General features: G+C 42.0%; 1 protein-coding gene across 3 annotated transcripts in view; it reads left to right on the forward strand.

Annotated features, from left to right (window-relative positions):
* Nucleotides 1-19,246, forward strand: part of SYNPO (synaptopodin) — a 124,885-nt gene that overhangs the window by 98,807 nt on the left and 6,832 nt on the right. For all 3 annotated transcript variants that reach the window (XM_044281138.1, XM_044281137.1, XM_044281140.1), the window contains one exon: nucleotides 2,921-4,743. In XM_044281138.1, coding sequence (XP_044137073.1) covers nucleotides 2,921-4,743 — 1,823 coding nt within the window. The remainder of the gene's footprint in view (nucleotides 1-2,920; nucleotides 4,744-19,246) is intronic.

Here is a 19,246-nt window from a genome sequence, read left to right on the forward strand (position 1 = left end):
TTGCATAGAGTTTATTAGGTTGATGATTGTGGCCTGTGGTCCACTACTCTTCAATAACTGTGCGAAGTTGCAGAATATTGGCAGGAACTGGAGCACGCTGTCGTATACGCCAATCCAGAGCATCCCAAACATGCTCAATGGGTGACATGTCCGGTGAGTATACTGGCCATGCAAGAACTGGGATGTTTTCATCTTTCAGGAATTGTGTACAGATCCTTGCAATATGGGGCTGAGCATTATCATGCTGCAAGATGAGGTGATGGTCGTGGATGAATGGCACAACAATGGGCCTCAGGATCTCGTCACGGAATCTCTGTGTATTCAAAATGCCATCAATAAAATGCACCTGTGTTCGTTGTCCATAACATACGCCTGCCCATACCATGACCCCACCGCCACCATGGGCCACTTGATCCACAACGTTGACGTCAGCAATCCGCTCACCCACACGACGCCACGCACGCTGTCTGCCATCTGCCCTGAACAGTGAAAACCGGGACTCATCCATGAACAGAACGCCTCTCCAACGTGCCAGACGTCATTGAATGTGAGCATTTGCCCGCTAAAGTCGGTTACGACGACGAACTGCAATCAGGTCCAGACCCCGATGAGGACAACGAGCATGCAGATGACCTTCCCTGAGACGGTTTCTGACAGTTTGTGCAGAAATTCTTTGGTTATGCAAACCGATTGTTGCTGCAGCTGTCCGGGTGGCTGGTCTCAGACGATCATGGAGGTGAACATGCTGGATGTGGAGGTCCTGGGCTGGTGTGGTTACATGTGGTCTGCGGTTGTGAGGCCGGTTGGATATATTGCTAAATTCTCTGAAACGCCTTTGGAGACGGCTTGTGGTAGAGAAATGAACATTCATTGCATTGGGCAACAGCTCTGGTAGACATTCCTGCAGTCAGCATGCCAATTGCACGCTCCCTCAAACGTTGCGACATCTGTGGTATTGTGCTGTGTGATCAAACTGCACATTTCAGAGTGGCCTTTTATTATTGGGCAGTCTAAGGCACACCTGTGCAATATTCATGTTGTCTAATCAGCACCTATGAGGTGGGATGGATTATCTCAGCAAAGGAGAAGTGCTCACTAACACAGATTTAGACAGATTCGTAAACAATATTTGAGAATAATGGGTCTTTTGTGTATGTAGAAAATGTTTCAGATCTTTGAGTTCAGCTCATGCCAAATGGGAGCAAAACCGAAAGTGTTGTGTTTATATTTTTGTTCAGTGTATATACAGGTGAAAATTAGAATATCGTGCAAAGTTCATTTATTTCAGTAATGCAACTTAAATGGTGAAACTAATATATGAGACTCATTACATGCAAGGCGAGATATTTATTTGTTATAATTTGGATGAGTATGGCTTACAGCTTATGAAACCCCAAAGTCACAATTTTGAGGTCCCCTTTGCTCAGGGGGTATGGATTAATTAGCTTACTAGAGTGTGACACTTTGAGCCTAGAATATTTAAAATTTTCACAAAATTCGAATTTTAAGCTGCATTAATGAAATTCCTTTTAATTTGCATTACTGAAATAAATGGACTTTTGCACGATATTCTAATTTTTCGAGTTTCACCTGTATACATATTTAGTGCAAACAGGACATTATAGTCTGGGAACCCCATTGGGTTTACTTGAATTGTTATGTATGGACCATTTGTTCTTCATAGTTCGATGCGTCAAGGCATAGGCCTCTTAATAAATTTGGTGTATCATCTGACAGTTTGTTGACCAGATAAGCAAATCTACGCTGGACTAAATGTGCATAGTAATTTATTCCAGGTGCTGGCATAACTGATAGTAGATATGATGTGCAGCAAAGGGCACGACTCTCCACTAAGACCTGCCCACCCAGTACCAGATGATATTTGTGACTTTTTTATGCCAGGAAACTAACACAAGTTATATTATAAATCCCTTTATTCTTGCGGTTACTTTTGTATGTGCAGTAAAGTCTATTACAATATATTGGATACAGTGTTACATAATAACATCCACCCATACATTATATTCACACCTATTATATAAAGCTAGGGCTTTACAGTGCAAGCCAAGAGTATAATCATGGAATAATTGCATAGAATCATAATAATGGAATCATTGGAATAAAATTGGAAGAATACTGATATGGTTGGGTTTTGGTGATTATTGCAAGTTGCATGCAGCTTTTTCTCTGATAAGAAACTATTTAGGTCACAAGTGCAATTTTACCAGCAGTTGTCATGTAGCCCTAGCCTGTCTTATGTCATGAATTTAGAAATAATATACCAGTGATATAGAAATCACATTTATTCTATAGACACATATACATAGAAGAGAACTGGTATTAAACAGGCTATGGCCATAGGGAACGTGGGTCCTGGTGCCTGAGCATGCCTAGTAGCCACTAAGACACCAGTATTATAAATTACATGTGGTAGGTAGAGGCCCTGTTACAGATTTTTTACTAAAGCTTTACATTACATCTTTTTCTGGGAGAGTAGGTATGGACAAGTTCTACTTTTCCATTATGGTAGAGCATGTGGAGGAACAAGCCAACATTAGATGGGGAGCTCCATTTTCAGTTGTGGTCCATGTCCAACTTCCTGTATAGTAGGCATATATTGTATCGTGATAATGTAAATGCAATGTAGCTCTGGGTACATAGTCAATGCTGCTGTCTGCATCTTTCTCATCCCTGATTCTTGAGCACTTTATAAACAGTAAACTGTTGAGATATTATATATTTCAAAGGGTCTATATTAGACATAACTATGTGATTTCTCAATACTAAAACTTGCTTGTTGTTCATTCAAGAAAATTCCTTTAACTATTGTGATTCCTTCATGTTCCCCATTAGTTTAGTAATACTTTATTTGTGATATATGCTTTAAAGTTAAGCAACTATGTTCTCTTGTTTTTCATAGATATTCCAAGGAGCTTCAGTCTTACCGAGAAAGAATTGAGGGAAGCACAATTGCTTAGTGATAACAATGCTTCCCAGTTAAGCCCTTCGGGAAGTTGTTCGAGAGGAGCTCAGCTGTTTCACCGACGTCGTCAAAAGCTAAAAGCTCTTGAGGAAAAGAAACTTGCACAACAATCTGGAGCACAAAGGCCAAGCCAGGCCCAACATGGTGTAAAACTTTCAGATCTTGCCTCTAGGAAACCCTTACATTTCTTAAGTATGGAAGAGACAGGAACCAACCATGGAAGCACAGGTGAAACTGACGATGTCTGGGAAGATGAGAACAAAGATACTGATTTCCCTTCTGTAGATAAACGAGCACCTTCACCAAGTGCTTCAGAGGAAGATCATCAAGGACCTCTTAGTGCATATCTTAAGGAATCTTTAATTGTGTCAACCTCTAACAGTAATGGTTTAGTTATTCAAACTAACCAAGAAACAGAACCACCTGTTAAGAAAGGGCAAAATGGCTCACCAAACACACAATACTGTGAAGTACATCTTACTTTATCAAAACCAAAATCTATAAGCAACAGAACAGCTAAACCTTTTGGAGGTCACTCATCTGCCAAGATAAGCATGTGTTCTTCAGAAAAAAGTCCTTCTATTGACCTCCCTCCACCACCTACTTATGCAGAAACTTTATCAAGTCCTCCTCCAGTCACACGTATTCGATCTCCTCCTGCTTACTCAGCTTTATATCCCATAGAACCAGCACATGTTACCCCTGTGCAACAAGTGATCAACCACAGAGAAACAAAACATACACCAGAGCAAAAGACTGGTATTCTAGAAGCAATATCAGCACGTAAGGGATCTAAGAAATCAATGTTCACATTTATTGAGAAGCCAAAGATGGCACCTAATCCAGAACTTCTATCAATGGTGCAAAATGCAGATGAAAGACGAAAACATAAGGTGCATGGAGATGTATCAACTGAAGACGAGCCATTTGCTCTTGGAGCAGAAGCATCAAATTTTCTGAATAAATCACCTAATGCAGCAAACAATTCTGATCAAGCTAATAAAATGCCCGATTGGTCATCCAGTCTAAAGTCCCCTGGAATAAGTCAAAAGCCCCCACCTATGCCCATTCAAGTCCTTTCAGATGATAAAGGGAAAGGTGCAGAACTGTTTGCAAGGAGACAGTCCAGAATGGAACGTTTTGTGGTAGAGAGCCCAAAACCATTAGACTCCATCCGATCTCCTTCTCCTACAATGTCTCTGCCACCATCTTGGAAGTTTTCCTCCAAAACACCACCTCCTCCATTTAGTCAACAACCCAATAATAACCAAATATCACCTAAGCTTCCTGCCTCTACACCTGTAAATAATACTGCCTCAGAGATTGTGCAATCGCAAAAGGAACTTGAAATATCTAAACGCCAGCCATACCAACTTCAGTCTTCTTTGTTCATCCTCTCACCAGCTAAAGATCCTTTGAGCACACTTCCCAAAGCTGCACCTCCACCCAAACCCATGGTGCTTGAATCACATCGGTTTACCAGCCAAACATCATGCCCAACCTCCCCTATAGTTCCTTCTCCTACTATGTATTCTCCATCTTATTTCCAGTCTATCCGATCACCTTCTTCTATCAATATGTCACCATCTCCAGTGTCTGATACTCCTCCCAGCTTTGGAAGAAGGACACCAACCAGTCATGTCTCTCCATTATCTCCGGTTCCATTTTCGAATACAATGGGTTCATCACCTCGAAACAAGATTGTAGTACAAGCTCCTCGTCCAACATTTTCTGCCAAAAATGCAGGCTTGGATTCACAGGTGTGGAAACCTTCTCCATATTACAAATGATATTGTTGACCTTTTTTAACTGTAAGAGTTAGAAGTCTTAGTGGTGGTGATATCTTAGGTACTGAAACCAAAGCAGGTCAGTGAAGCTTTACCTAAACAAAAACTCAATATATATAATTGTCATCATAGTCAGACCTTTATACTGTCTTAACAATAATAATTGAACCACAACAACAACCAGTATGTTAAATATTTATCTAAAGACATTCAACCTTCTACTCTCTACTTGGACTTCTGAGGTTCTCCTGCTTCTTCATCTTTCATATCCTCTGTGCCATTTCTGGACAATTTCTGTCTGTCTGAGTTCTTGCTTCCTATTATTTGATCATATATGCACTTTTTGCTATGAGTATGTTAAAGAGAATACTTCTGTATGATTGAGACCTTTCTTTGTGTGTATGTATGCTTCTGCCTCCTTTTTTTGCATCATTGTGTTCTTTTTCAAAAATGTTACATATAACACACAATCATATCTTAGAAATACTTTTCAAATTATACTTTCCATGATGACACAAGCACACAAGAGCCCAAGAAACTGAGGCAGGCAAGGTGTTTAACAGGGTCATCACACAGTTAGTGGTTACCTCTTGCCCTAAATTTAACAATATGGATGATATTTTCAATTTATCCTTAAAACTTTTACAAGGGCCCAGAATGCTAAGATATTGTAATCAGGGTCCTCACACTGGTGGTTACTAGTGAAATTCTTTTTTACATAATATTCACCACTATATACTTTACAGTGCATAAGAATTAGTGCCACACAATAGTTAAAGGGCTTGTACATTATATTAATGACCTATCCTCAGGATAGGTCATCAATATCTGATCTGCGGGGGTCTGATCACCCGGCGCACCTGCTGATCACTACTACTTCTTCTTCATTACATTAGGCATCATCTTCCTTGCAGTGTTGGCTTCAAGGGAGGATAGGTCATCAATACAAACAGGTTGTACAATCCCTTTAAGTAAATACCATCATATAGTGCTCAAATAACAATATACAGTGACACTAAATAAGAGCGCCACAGATAAAGTAATCTAATAACAGTGTAATACAAAACAATCTATACATAATACTGAAGTGCCAGGCCATCCGGGGCTGCTAAATTTCCATGTGTGACCACACAGGTCACACATCCCTAAGGTAAGGTCTATTGCAGTGCGTTGACCTAGTCACGCAACTCTTCAGTTAACTTTTTGGGCCTCTGCGAAGGTGACCTGGGGAGGCAAGGAGATACTTAAAGGGCATCTGTTAGCAGATTTGTACCTATGAAACTGGCTGACCCACATTGCTGAGAAAAATTAAGTTTTAATATATGTAAATAAGCTTCTAGGAGCAATGGGGGTGTTGCCATTACACCTAGAGGCGCTGATCTCTCACGCGCCCTCTGCATTTTCATTGACAGGACCAGGCATGATGACGTTTACACTGCCAGGCCCTGTCAATGCAAGTGGAGGGGATTTGGCAGTTGTAGAAAGAGCAGAGCCTTTAGGTTTAATGGCAATGCCCCCGTTGCTCCTAGAGGCTCATTTGCATATATTAAAACTTAATTCTTCTCAGCAACGTGGGCACATATGAACATGGGACCAACACAGATGCTTTCAGCTGCCAAGCGCACATGTAACAGGTCAGATAGTTTAATAGATACAAATCTGCTGAAAGATGGCGTTTAAATCAAGCACAATAATTTAGACTATAAATAATTCAAAGACATCGGAGTAGCCCTGCCACTTGCATACATTTTGGTGTATTCTACTTACATATGAAACAATGCCGTCCTATCAGTTTTGATAGTGTTAGACTGTGCAGGGCACCATAACCAATCAATAAGTGGAACATAAACATCCAATTGTCAATTTATTCATGTATAACAGAGGAATAACAGAGGAACAGCACAATGCAGAGTTCTAAGAAAATATGCTCTGGAATTATTTTATGAGTAATGCAAGTGTTTAGTAAAATGGACATGTCAGAGAGCCAACAGATCACCTTTACACAGTTTGGAAGTTAAGGAGGTTTTTCCAAAAACAACATTTATCACCTATGTACAGGATAAGTATCAGAGAAGATGGGTCAGCACTGTGGTTTGCATGTGGTGCGCGCGTCCAGAGAAGGCGTCCGACTAGTATTTAGCGAAGAAAGACCGGCACTCATTTTCTTGACGACATTAAGAAACTTTTATTCAAATCATAATAGCATCATCAGTGACTAGCTTCGGCTCAGGCTTAAGACAAAACTAGTCACTGATGATGCTATTATGCTTTGAATAAAAGTTTCTTCATATCATCAAGAAAGTGAGTGCCGTTCCTTCTTTGCACAGGATAAAGTGATAACAGAATGAACACTGGGGGTCCAACTGCTGGGACCCCCACTGCTAGAGAGTGGTGGTGTGACAATTTCATTGTTCATGTCTAAAGAATAGTGCTTGACTGTGTCCGTCAGTCCTATAGAAGAGAATGGAGCGATGGTCACTCATGTACTGCTTGCTCCATTCACACAAGGGACTCAGGGACCTCTGTTCTCGTGACTGGACCCCAACAATAAATAAATGCAGGGTAAGCAGCACTACAGATCTCAATCTTGGAAAGACATGTCAATGATAAGGGCAGTAATAATGGTGCTCGCGGGTAGAGATCCTGGCTGGGGGTCCCGTCATGCAGCAAATATATAGAAATCCGCAGCACTCACCAGTTAAATTTAAAAATCAGGTTCGTTTATTTACACCGGCAGCATAACAACAGCGACGTTTCGACCACCTCTGGTCTTTCTCAAGCAGACTGCTTGAGAAAGACCAGAGGTGGTTGAAACGTCTCTGTTGTTATGCTCCTGGTCTAAATGAAGTAACCATATTTTTCTATTTAACTGGTGAGTGCTGCGGAGTTCTATATATTTGGACCCCAACAATCACATTTATCACGTATCCTGAGGACCGCTGATGAATACTGTTTATGAGAAAACCCCTTTAAGCAATTCCTGGTATTGACAACCATATTCATGTTTGCGTCATGTAGGAACGCATCGCAAAAAGGGGCCTTTGACAATGTTTACATAGAAGAAAGAAAGACTATGTATTAATCAAACACATTAGATTACCGCAATATTGGGGATTGGAAGAGATTGGAGTGTATAAGTGGAGGCAGTTTTGACATGGTCTTCTCAGTCTTTTGAGGTCCATGGTTTGGAGTGGACACTTGTTCACTTGTTTTTTCAGTATATCAGAATTTATCACTGATTTCCCGGTGAGCAAATCCCACAGAAAACCAAGTGTGTTGGATGGTCTATTACAGTGAGGAATCCAGCAATAGAAGCATCATTATCCATTACAATGTAGGATCTGACCATAAAACTTCTCTATTTATAGTGTACTAATTGTTTTGGATCAGAGGTATTTTATTTCACTGACACAAAAATTTCTTTTTCTACAAAAGTATTTAAAAGGGGTTGTCCATTTTTTACTGTAGATGATCTATCCTCTGGATAGGTCATAAATATCAAATCGGCGTGGTTCTGACACCCGGCACCCCCGGCGATCTTTTTGAAGAGAAGGCAGCGCTTGTACGAGCGCTGCCTTCTCTTCTTTGTTTACCTGCAGTGTAATTACAAGTTTGGCGTTCCCATTCACTTCTATGGCATGCCTACCATCAGCACATGAGCATCCTGAGGATAGGCCATCAATAGTAAAAAGCGGACAACCTCTTTAACAACACAACCTTGAAATCCATAGCGCAGCGTTGGGTTCTGACTGCCATCTTCGGCCACCAGCCCGATTTTTTAGCTTTTCCACCTCAAAATCAGCTCCAAAAAATGTCTCAAAACTCCTTACCATTTATTTCAATGGGAAGCTACACTTCCTTTTTTTAACACGTGAAAAAAAGAAACATGAAACATGCCTTATGTTGGGGCAGAATCCACACGGAATCTCCCATTGAAATGAATGGGAGGCATTAAAAAACAGCTCTGTACATGTCCATGGGTTTTTACGCATTTTCTGCATGTTTTTTCAGCACAGATCAGCGCGTAACATAACATAAGCTAAAAATGCAGTTTTGTATTGATGTAAACACCAATGCATCAAAAACCATATGAAAGATGCCTGAAAAAAAATGCATCATATTTTGTAGGCAGATTTTCAAAATCCATCGTGTGAACATACCCTTATGTAGGCATGCTTTGTTGGAGGCATATCTCTCATTTAAAAACGGGATGTCCTGCCAAGACTGTATGAGGACCGTTCGTTGCCATAAAGTGCAATGATTGCTTACACGTGGCTGAAATAGGGTGTCATGTGGGGTCAAAGACCAAGATGAAACACAGGGCCCCCTTCCAATTTTTTGCCCAGGCACCTCGACTGACCTGAAAGGGTTTTTCCAGGACTTTAATATTAATGGGCTATCGTTAATATCGGCTATGGATATCTGATTGGTGATCTGCTGTTCTGCCATAGCTCAGGCGCCAGAAGTTGCCACCAGAACTGCACAGCTCCATCCATTGTGTAGTGGAGAGAGGTGGTAACTGCAGTGCTTCTCTAGTGGATAGAGGTGGTAACTGCAGTGCTGCTCCAGTGGATGGAGGTGGTAACTGCAGTGCTGCTCTAGTGGATAGAGGTGGTAACTGCAGTGCTGCTCTAGTGGATAGAGGTGGTAACTGCAGTGCTGCTCTAGTGGATAGAGGTGGTAACTGCAGTGCTGCTCTAGTGCATAGAGGTGGTAACTGCAGTGCTGCTCTAGTGGCATAGAGGTGGTAACTGCAGTGCTGCTCTAGTGGATGGAGGTGCTAACTGCACTGCTGCTCTAGTGGATCGAGGGGGTAACTGCAGTGCTGCTCTAGTGGATAGAGGTGGTAACTGCAGTGCTGCTCTAGTGGATAGAGGTGGTAACTGTAGTGCTGCTCTAGTGGATAGAGATGGTAACTGCAGTGCTGCTCTAGTGCATAGAGGTGGTAACTGCAGTGCTGCTCTAGTGGATAGAGGTGGTAACTGCAGTGCTGCTCTAGTGGATAAAGGTGGTAACTGCAGTGCTGCTCTCGTGGATAGAGGTGGTAACTGCAGTGCTGCTCTCGTGGATAGAGGTTGTAACTGCAGTGCTGCTCTAGTGGATAGAGGTGGTAACTGCAGTGCTGCTCTAGTGGATAGAGGTGGTAACTGCAGTGCTGCTCTAGTGGATAAAGGTGGTAACTGCAGTGCTGCTCTAATGGATAAAGGTGGTAACTGCAGTGCTGCTCTCGTGGATAGAGGTGGTAACTGCAGTGCTGCTCCTCTTCACTTCAGTGGTAGCAGCACTGCAGTAACCAGCTCTGTCCACTACACAATGGATGGATCTGTGCAGTTCTAGCACCAGAGGTATTCTCGAACAGCTAATCGGTGGAGGGACATGATGTTGGACCCCCAGCAATCAGATATTGATCCCCTCTACTGAGGATAGACCATCAATATTAAAATGACCCAAAAATACCTTTATTCCAATCCTTGACTGCTTTTATTGAGCAATCACAACTGCTTCTTCACAATGGAAAGCGCAAAGTATGAAAGAAGCAAATTACACTAATATACAATATGAAATAATACAGAAGATATTCAACCATGACATGCAATATCGCTAGCAAGTGTACAGTGAGACATTGCAAAAGATATAAATCTTACTATTGTCTCCATTACTGTGATGGCAGCAAAGTTGTTTATCCCTAAAAGAACACCAAAGACTTGATAGTCACACACATGTGATTTCTCACTTCTCTGAGGTTGGAAAGTACAAAAATAGAGCTGGAAAATCTGCAATATTAGAAGTATTCAGGAAGAAACAGTTTAGGCTACTTTAATACCAGAATTGTTTGCGGATCCGTCATGGATCAGCAAAAATGCTTCCGTTCTAATAATACAACCGTCTGCATCCGTTATGATCGGATCCGGTTGTATTATCTTTAACTTGGCCAAGACGGATCCGTCATAAACTCTATTGAAAGTCAATGGGGGACGGATCAATTTTCTACTGTGTCCGAGAAAATGGATCCATCCCCATTGACTTACCTTGTGTCAGGACGGATCCGTCTTGCTCCGGACCACATCGCGGACAGAAAAACGCCTTAGCCACATTTGCCAAAATCTATTACAAGACCAGAAAGCATTAGCTTATTCTTTCTCTTAGGCCTCATGCACACGACCGTTTTTTTTTTAAGGTCCGCAAAAACGGGGTCCGTAGGTCCGTGATCCGTGACCGTTTTTTCGTCCGTGGGTCTTCCTTGATTTTTGGAGGATCCACGGACATGAAAAATGAAAAAAAAAATCTAAGTCAAGTTTGCCATTGAAATGATAGGAAAAAACGGACACGGATCACAGACACGGATCACGGACGCGGATGACAATCTTGTGTGCATCCGTGTTTTTTCACGGACCCATTGACTTGAATGGGTCCGTGAACCGTTGGCCGTGTAAAAAATAGGACAAGTCATATTTTTTTCACGGCCAGGAAACACGGATCAGGGATGCGGCTGCCAAACGGTGCATTTTCCGATTTTTCCACGGACCCATTGAAAGTCAATGGGTCCGCGAAAAAAAACGGAAAACGGCACAACGGCCAAATACATTTATCATTCATTCGTAGGATCCACTTCATAAATGTTTGATTGCTGCTTGTGCGGATAAGGAGAAATGTGGGACTGGGGATCCTCCTTTCTAGGGGTTCCAGCAGTGGGACCGTCAGAAATCGAACATTTGTCACCTATCCTGTGACAAATCCTGTCCTCATCATAATAGTCCTCAAACAAATTACAAGTAATCAAATAAAGGGGCAAATGTGGACAATGTGTATACCTTAGGAGGTGCCTATGCTCATTCTATACACAGACCCAGGACATAATAAAAAGTGACAATGAAAATTTTTTTTTATAAAATACCGAAATTTCTTGGTGGGCCGATGCACGCGAGGCTGCCTGAGCCCTCCTCTCTCCCGCCAGCTGAGTATCTGATACTCTCAGCATAAATTAATGCTAGGACCATCAGGTACTTATGCACTTGGCCAATGGCTGTAGGTGTCCTCCTGAATTTAACTGTATCACCTTCTCAAGCGATAATAAAGTTGAATATTTCAACAGGGGTAGCAGTGTTTTGTGCTGCACTGTGGTATTTGGTTCTGCTGGGGCGGTATTTTGTACTGCACCACAGTATTGCTGCCCCTCTGCCCCCACACTTCTGTTGTCCCTACCTACTTGTGTTGCCCTGCCTTCCGTCAATGAGGACCTGTCTACAACATGGGGACACTTTTAGGTTTTTTTCCAGGGCCACTTTAACTTTCCAGTCCGCCCCTGGGTATCTTCATATCTGAACCTACCTATACTGTAATATATACTTATATAAAGTTACTTTTATATTGATGGCCTGTCTTCAGCATAGGCCATCTATTTCTGATCAGCTGTTTCGGAGAAGCACCGGCACTGGAAATAGGCACAGGGAACTACACAGCTCCATCTGTTTTGTAGGGGACGGATCTGATTACTGCAACGCTGCTCCCTTTCACTTCAGGAGGAGCAGTGCTACAGTAACCAGCTCCACACACTACTAAAGAGATATAGCTATGTAATCCCGGCAGGACAGTTGATCAGCAGGGGGGGGGGGGGGGGGGGGGTCAATCTGATATTGAAGGCCATCAATATAAAAGGACTGGACAACCCTTCTAAGTAGTATGAGCATTATAGTAATTAGTTTTGAGCGAATCGAAGTTAAATCCAAATTTCAGGAAAAATTCAATTTGCCGCAAGGCCGAATTTCCTTGTGCTTTGTGGAAACAAATCAATTTTCCCTGAAATGTTGTAAAAACAAAACAAAAAATACATATTCACCTCGTCCATCGGCCATCTTGAAGATACCACGTAAAATACTGCGCGAGGTGACGTATGATGTATGATTTGCAAGTTTTCGCAATGTGTAAAGTATTTTTTTTATTTTTATTTTTTACTCTGATCCCTGAAAGGCCTAAGGCACACGACCATATGGCTTTTTCAGTATTTTGCAGTCCGTTTATAACGGATTCGTTGTTCCGTTTTTTGTTTCCGTTCCGTTTTCCCGTTCCGTTTTCCCGTTCCGTTATTCCGTATGGCATATACAGTATACAGTAATTACACAGAAGAAATTATGCTGGGCATAGCATTTTCAATAGATGGTTCCGCAAAAACGGAACAGATACGGAAGACATACAGAGCACATTCCGTATGTGCTCCTTTTTTTTTTGCGGACCCATTGACTTGAATGGAGCCACGGAACGTGAATTGCGGGCAATAATAGGACATGTTCTATCTTTCAACGGAACGGAAAGACGGAAACGAAATGCATATGGAGTACATTCAGTTTTTTTTTGCGGAACCATTGAAATTAATGGTTACGTATACGGACTGTATACGGAACGCAAAAAACGGCCCGTAAACGGAAAAAAATAAACATTTGTGTGCAGGAGGCCTAAGGCCTCTTACACACGAACGTTTTTTTCTTCTGTTTCCGTTCCGTTTTTGATTTCCGTATACGGACCGTATACAGAACCATTTGTTTCAATGGATCCGCAAAACAAACGGAAGGTACTCCATATGCCTTCCGTTTCCATATTTCCGTTTTTTCCATTCCGTTCAAAGATAAAGCATGTCCTATTATTGTCTGCATAATGGACAAGGATAGTACTGGTCTATCAGGAGCCTGATTCTGTTACGCAAAAAACGGAATGCACACGGACATCATCCGTATTTTTTGCGGACGTCAAAATACTGAAAAAGCCATACGGTCGTGTGCAAAAGGCCTAAATGGTAGCCTCAGATGTTGCGATTAGCGGTGAATGTGTAATCTGAGTAGTTTAGTGATGGGGGCGGCGCGATCGCACTTCTCCATCATTGTACCCACTATATACAAAGAAATGCACTTTCTGACAAAGTAAATCGTCACAAATCGAATTTTTCATAACTTCACTCATCTCTAGTAGTGATTACTACAGCGGGATTTTTTTTATTCAGGTGTCTTATAATTTGTTTTGTGCATCTGAGCGCTGAGGGTACTGAGTAGGAATGCCTGCTCAAAAAAGTATCGGTAGTTGGGGTAGGGGCAGGACAGTTGTTCTGGGTGTTGGGTAACAGGGGGTGCAGAAGCAAACTTCTCTGCTTTGGCCACAAGACTATGGTTGCAAACTGCATCTTGCATCTCAGATGCAACTGAGCTCTGCTTCATCTGCACAGTAGTCAGTGTTATTTATGTACCTGCAAAAAGAATATTAGATGTATCTAAAGTGTTAGCCAGAGTGCTGGGAAGCTAGAAACCCTGTAGTGGTCATCGATACGCCTTTTTAATGGTCACGAAGGGGGCTTAGGCCAGTCTTACGCTGGGTTCAGACCTGAGCGTTCGCGATGGAGCGCTCTGTATGCACGATTGTACCGGCGTTTGCAATCACGCATACAGAGACAAGCGAATGCCAATTGTCGCGCGTTCCCGGAAGTCTATGTACGGGAACGCGCGACAAGATGCCCCAAAGAAGCTCATGTACTTCTTGGGGCGTCGGGCGTTTTACAGCGCGATCGTACGCGCTGTAAAACGCCCAGGTGAGAACCATTCCCATAGGGAATCATTGGTTCTTGCCTGTTGAGCGTTTCACAGCGCGTAGGAACGCGCTGTAAAACGCTCAGGTCTGAACCCAGCCTTAGTGTGCCAGGAAGACACGAGTCTCCTGTGCCGGATCACCACGACAACAGATCCGGGTCATTTAACTCTTTAAATGCCACATTCAATAGTGACTACAGCATTTAAGTGGTTTCAGAGGGAGGGGATTCCCTCTGTCACTCATCGTCACTCCCACGAATGCAAACGCCGGATGTCAGTGGCTTTATATAGCAGCCAGAAGATCTAATAAAGGCCTTCTGTATATCCCTAAGAGACTGCCTGCCAGTTTTCCACTGACAGCTTTATACACAGTACTAATAAGCCATCAAAGGATTGCATGTCAAAGTGAAAAAACTGTAAACATAAAAACCTCTCCACCTAATATTGATTCATCTTTAACGACCTGAATGATACAATCATTACATCATTAATTCTGATGGTGAAATTGCTGTGTTTTTATCGCCAGACAAACAGCAGAATATCAGTGGGAGCTGTAGAATAGATGGAGTGGCACTGCAATGACGAGTAAATCCCTTTTTTTTGGGGAGAAAACAGAATATGAAGTCAGCCCTCAAAAATCAAGCCCTCACAAAGAAAACTATATGCAAAAATAGTAAAACTTAAACAAAAATCTGTATGAATTTGTTATCACTGCAAACATACCTACCCAGAGAATATAGTTGTCATTTTATTTATGTCACAAATTGAACATCACAAAATTTAAAACGTTAAAAGGCAATTGAGGAATTGCTGTTTTTTCCCATTCCCTTCCAGAAGGAGTTAATAAAAGTTAATCCATGAGTGGGTACCCTAGAATGGTGCCATTAAAATTACATGTCCAGGGGTGGACTGGAAACTTAACGTGGCCCTGGAAAAAAAACTAAAACATGTTGTAGGCAGGTTCAAATTGACAGAAGATGGGGTAACTCAATAGGCGGGGGCAATACAAGTAGGCGGGGACAACACAAGTGGGTGGGACCTTCAGTACCATAGTGTAGCACAAAATACCACCCCAGCAGAACCAAATATCACAGTGCTGCACCAAATCTTGGTTCAGCAGAACCAAATACTACAGTGCAGCACAAATACTGCCGCCCTCACCACAGTATTTAGCTGTATCACCATCCTGAGGACCATGACACAGTTGAGTTTAGGAAAGTACCTGCGGCCACCAGTATTATTAATGATGAGAGCATCAGATCATTATGTACCCAGCCACGAGGAGTGCTCGGGTGGCCCCTGGGCATAGGCCCACCTGAAAATGTTCCTATAGGGTCTATGGCCAGTCGACCATTGAACTTGGCCCATGAAATACAGGCCCACATATAGTTACATCGATGGAGATTTTTTTTTTTAATTGAATGGTACTATAAAAAAATGAAAACATATGGTTGTTGACTAAGGCTAAAAATAGGCTGGTTGCTAAGGGGTTAAATGGGGGTGAGCCATGATTAAAAATGAATTTACTATTTACTAATATTAATTAGAATCATTTCTAAGTTGCTGTTACATACTTATTATGGCGCCCCCTGCTGTTCTTTTGACTCCCTTCTAGGTCCTCCTCCTGGTGCCGGTGAGAAGCTGCTTCTATGTACTGATTTGTAATGGCTGACCTGCACAATAGCAGGAATAACTGTGCCACCTCTGTTCAAGAGGACCTGGAGGGTCCGGCTAAGCTACTGAGCATGTGTGACCACCAGCACTGGACACATTAGGTTGATGGAAAAAGTGACCAGCAGGGGGCGCCATACACATTGTTCAACAGGGTCATTTTTATATTTTGAAAGTTTTGTGTGACCTAATAGAGTCAATTAATATTTATTCATGGAGCAAACCATTTAACAATGCAGGATACATTTTAAAGGGGTTTTCCAGAGGCACCATTGGTTTAATAATAAAAAAATACTTAATACTCACCTCAATGTGCTGCACTGCTATTCTCAATCTTCTGCCACTGCTGTTGCAACCCTGCTGTGGCCTCCACTATTCTCCACTTGCACTGTTACCATGTTACAGCTCCAACTTCTTACAGCTTGTAGTTAGTGGCAAAAGTCAAGTTGCTGCCATCTGCAGGCAAAAAGAGGTATCACACCCAATATTTTGCACCTGTGTCATAGAAAACGATTGTATTGTACTGTGTGAAAAATATTTTTAGGGTAAATCAATAGAATCACTGCGGCTACTCAGCTAGGAGCCAAGGACCATGAACCACCATTCTCTGGATCCATTGGACCCCTACGTTCAGACATTCATAACATATTCTATTGACATCTGTCATATGAACACCCTTTTAAGAATAATGACTTCTTTGCATGTGAATCTTTTTTCTTAAAGGGTCACTCTAAAACAATTGCATTAGGTCATTTCCCAACCCTGACTAATCATTATTGTTGAACTTGTCACATTAGGCTGAAGGCACTTTAGTTCAGTCACGCATTGAGATGAAATAGTAGACAATGGAATAGCGTAATAACATGATGCAATGGGGGGGGGGGCAGTTCACTACACTACAGTCAACTACACTAGTTACACTACACATATCCCACTGTATATCCCACTGTTGAAATCAGGGCGGAAAAAGCTATTGTAATCTTGACAAGAGTCCAGGAGTCAACAAATAGCAGGATCAACATTGTGTCCTGTGAGGGGGTGGACAGCATGGCCATAACATTCTCCTCTTGCCATTACAGCCAACAGTAAAGGATCAGTCTTTAAAAGGTGCAAACATAGATGAAAGTCCTTTGCCACACCACATTGACCATTGCTTAAGTTGGTAATGCTACTAGCATGTCGCACTGGTCAAAGCTTTGTATGCAGGGGTGGGATTAATATTTTTAACAACAGGTTCCCTACTCAACGGCGGACACGTGGCGTCACGACACATGTTTACATATACATACACCATATATATGAAACACACACATACACATAAATACACCATATACATGGTACACATACATATACAGTCAGGTCTATAAATATTGGGACATCGACACAATTCTAACATTTTTGGCTCTATACACCACCACAATGGATTTGAAATGAAACAAACAAGATGTGCTTTAACTGCAGACTGTCAGCTTTAATTTGAGGGTATTTATGTCCAAATCAGGTGAACTGTGTAGGAATTACAACAGTTTGCATATGTGCCTCCCACTTGTTAAGGGACCAAAAGTAATGGGACAGAATAATAATCATAAATCAAACTTTCACTTTTTAATACTTGGTTGCAAATCCTTTTCAGTCAATTACAGCCTGAAGTCTGGAACGCATAGACATCACCAGACGCTGGGTTTCATCCCTGCTGATGCTCTGCCAGGCCTCTACTTCAACTGTCTTCAGTTTCTGCTTGTTCTTGGGGAATTTTCCCTTCAGTTTTGTCTTCAGCAAGTGAAATACATGCTCAATCGGATTGAGGTCAGGTGATTGACTTGGCCATTGCATAACATTCCACTTCTTTCCCTTTAAACGCTCTTTGGTTGCTTTTGCAGTATGCTTTGGGTCATTGTCCATCTGCATTGTGAAGCGCCGTCCATGAGTTCTGAAGCATTTGGCTGAATAGGAGCAGATAATATTGCCTAAAACACTTCAGAATTCACCCTGCTGCTTTTGTCAGCAGTCACATCATCAATAAATACAAGAGAACCAGTTCCATTGGCAGCCATACATGCCCACCCCATGACACTCCCACCACCATGCTTCACTGATGAGGTGGTATGCTTGGGATCATGAGCAGTTCCTTTCCTTCTCCATACTCTTCTTTTCCCATCACTCTGGTACAAGTTGATCTTGGTCTCATCTGTCCATAGGATGTTGTTCCAGAACTGTGAAGGCTTTTTTAGATGTCGTTTGGCAAACTCTAATCTGGCCTTCCTGTTTTTGAGGCTCACCAATGGTTTACATCTTGTAGTGAACCCTCTGTTTTCACTCTGATTAAGTCTTCTCTTGATTGTTGACTTTGACACACATACACCCACCTCCTGGAGAGTGTTCTTGATCTGGCTAACTGTTGTGAAGGGTGTTTTCTTCACCAGGGAAATAATTATTCGGTCATTCACCACAGTTGCTTTCTGTGGTCTTCCGGGTCTTTTGGTGTTGCTGAGCTCACTGGTGTGTTCCTTCTTTTTAAAAATCTTCCAAACAGTTGTTTTGGCCACGCCTAATGTTTTTGCTATCTCTCTGATGGGTTTGTTTTGTTTTTTTCAGCCTAATGAAGGCTTGCTTCACTGATAGTGACAGCTCTTTGGATCTCATCTTGAGAGTTGACAGTAACAGATTCCATTGGACCTTTTATCTGATCATTGTAATTGGGATAATGAGGGAATAACACACACCTGGCCATGGAACAGCTGAGAAGCCAATTGTCCCATTACTTTTGGGACCTTAACAAGTGGGAGGCACATATGCAAACTGTTGTAATTCCTACACCGTTCACCTGATTTGGATGTAAATACCCTCAAATTAAAGCTGACAGTCTGCAGTTAAAGCACATCTTGTTTGTTTCATTTCAAATACATTGTTGTGGTGTATAGAGCCCAAAAAAAAAAAATTGTGTAGATGTCCCAATATTTATGGACCTGACTGTATATACACTATATATACACTACACACACATACCACCCAACTAAGGAGCTAAACTAGCACCGCTGTGCGAAGCAATGGAAGTAAACACCTCCAGTTGCTGCCGCCGCCAGAGCACCGGATCGGGACTCAGCCAGTAACACGGTTCTCTGATCCAGTTGTAATTTTAACAACCAAAACTGGAGGGAACTGGCTGAATCTTATGCCTGTTTGTATGATCCCCAATTGAGTCCTTTATTACAAAGGAACCATACTCCAACTTCTAC

This window comes from Bufo gargarizans, chromosome 2 (assembly GCF_014858855.1).
Source record: "Bufo gargarizans isolate SCDJY-AF-19 chromosome 2, ASM1485885v1, whole genome shotgun sequence".
Lineage (NCBI taxonomy): Eukaryota > Metazoa > Chordata > Amphibia > Anura > Bufonidae > Bufo > Bufo gargarizans.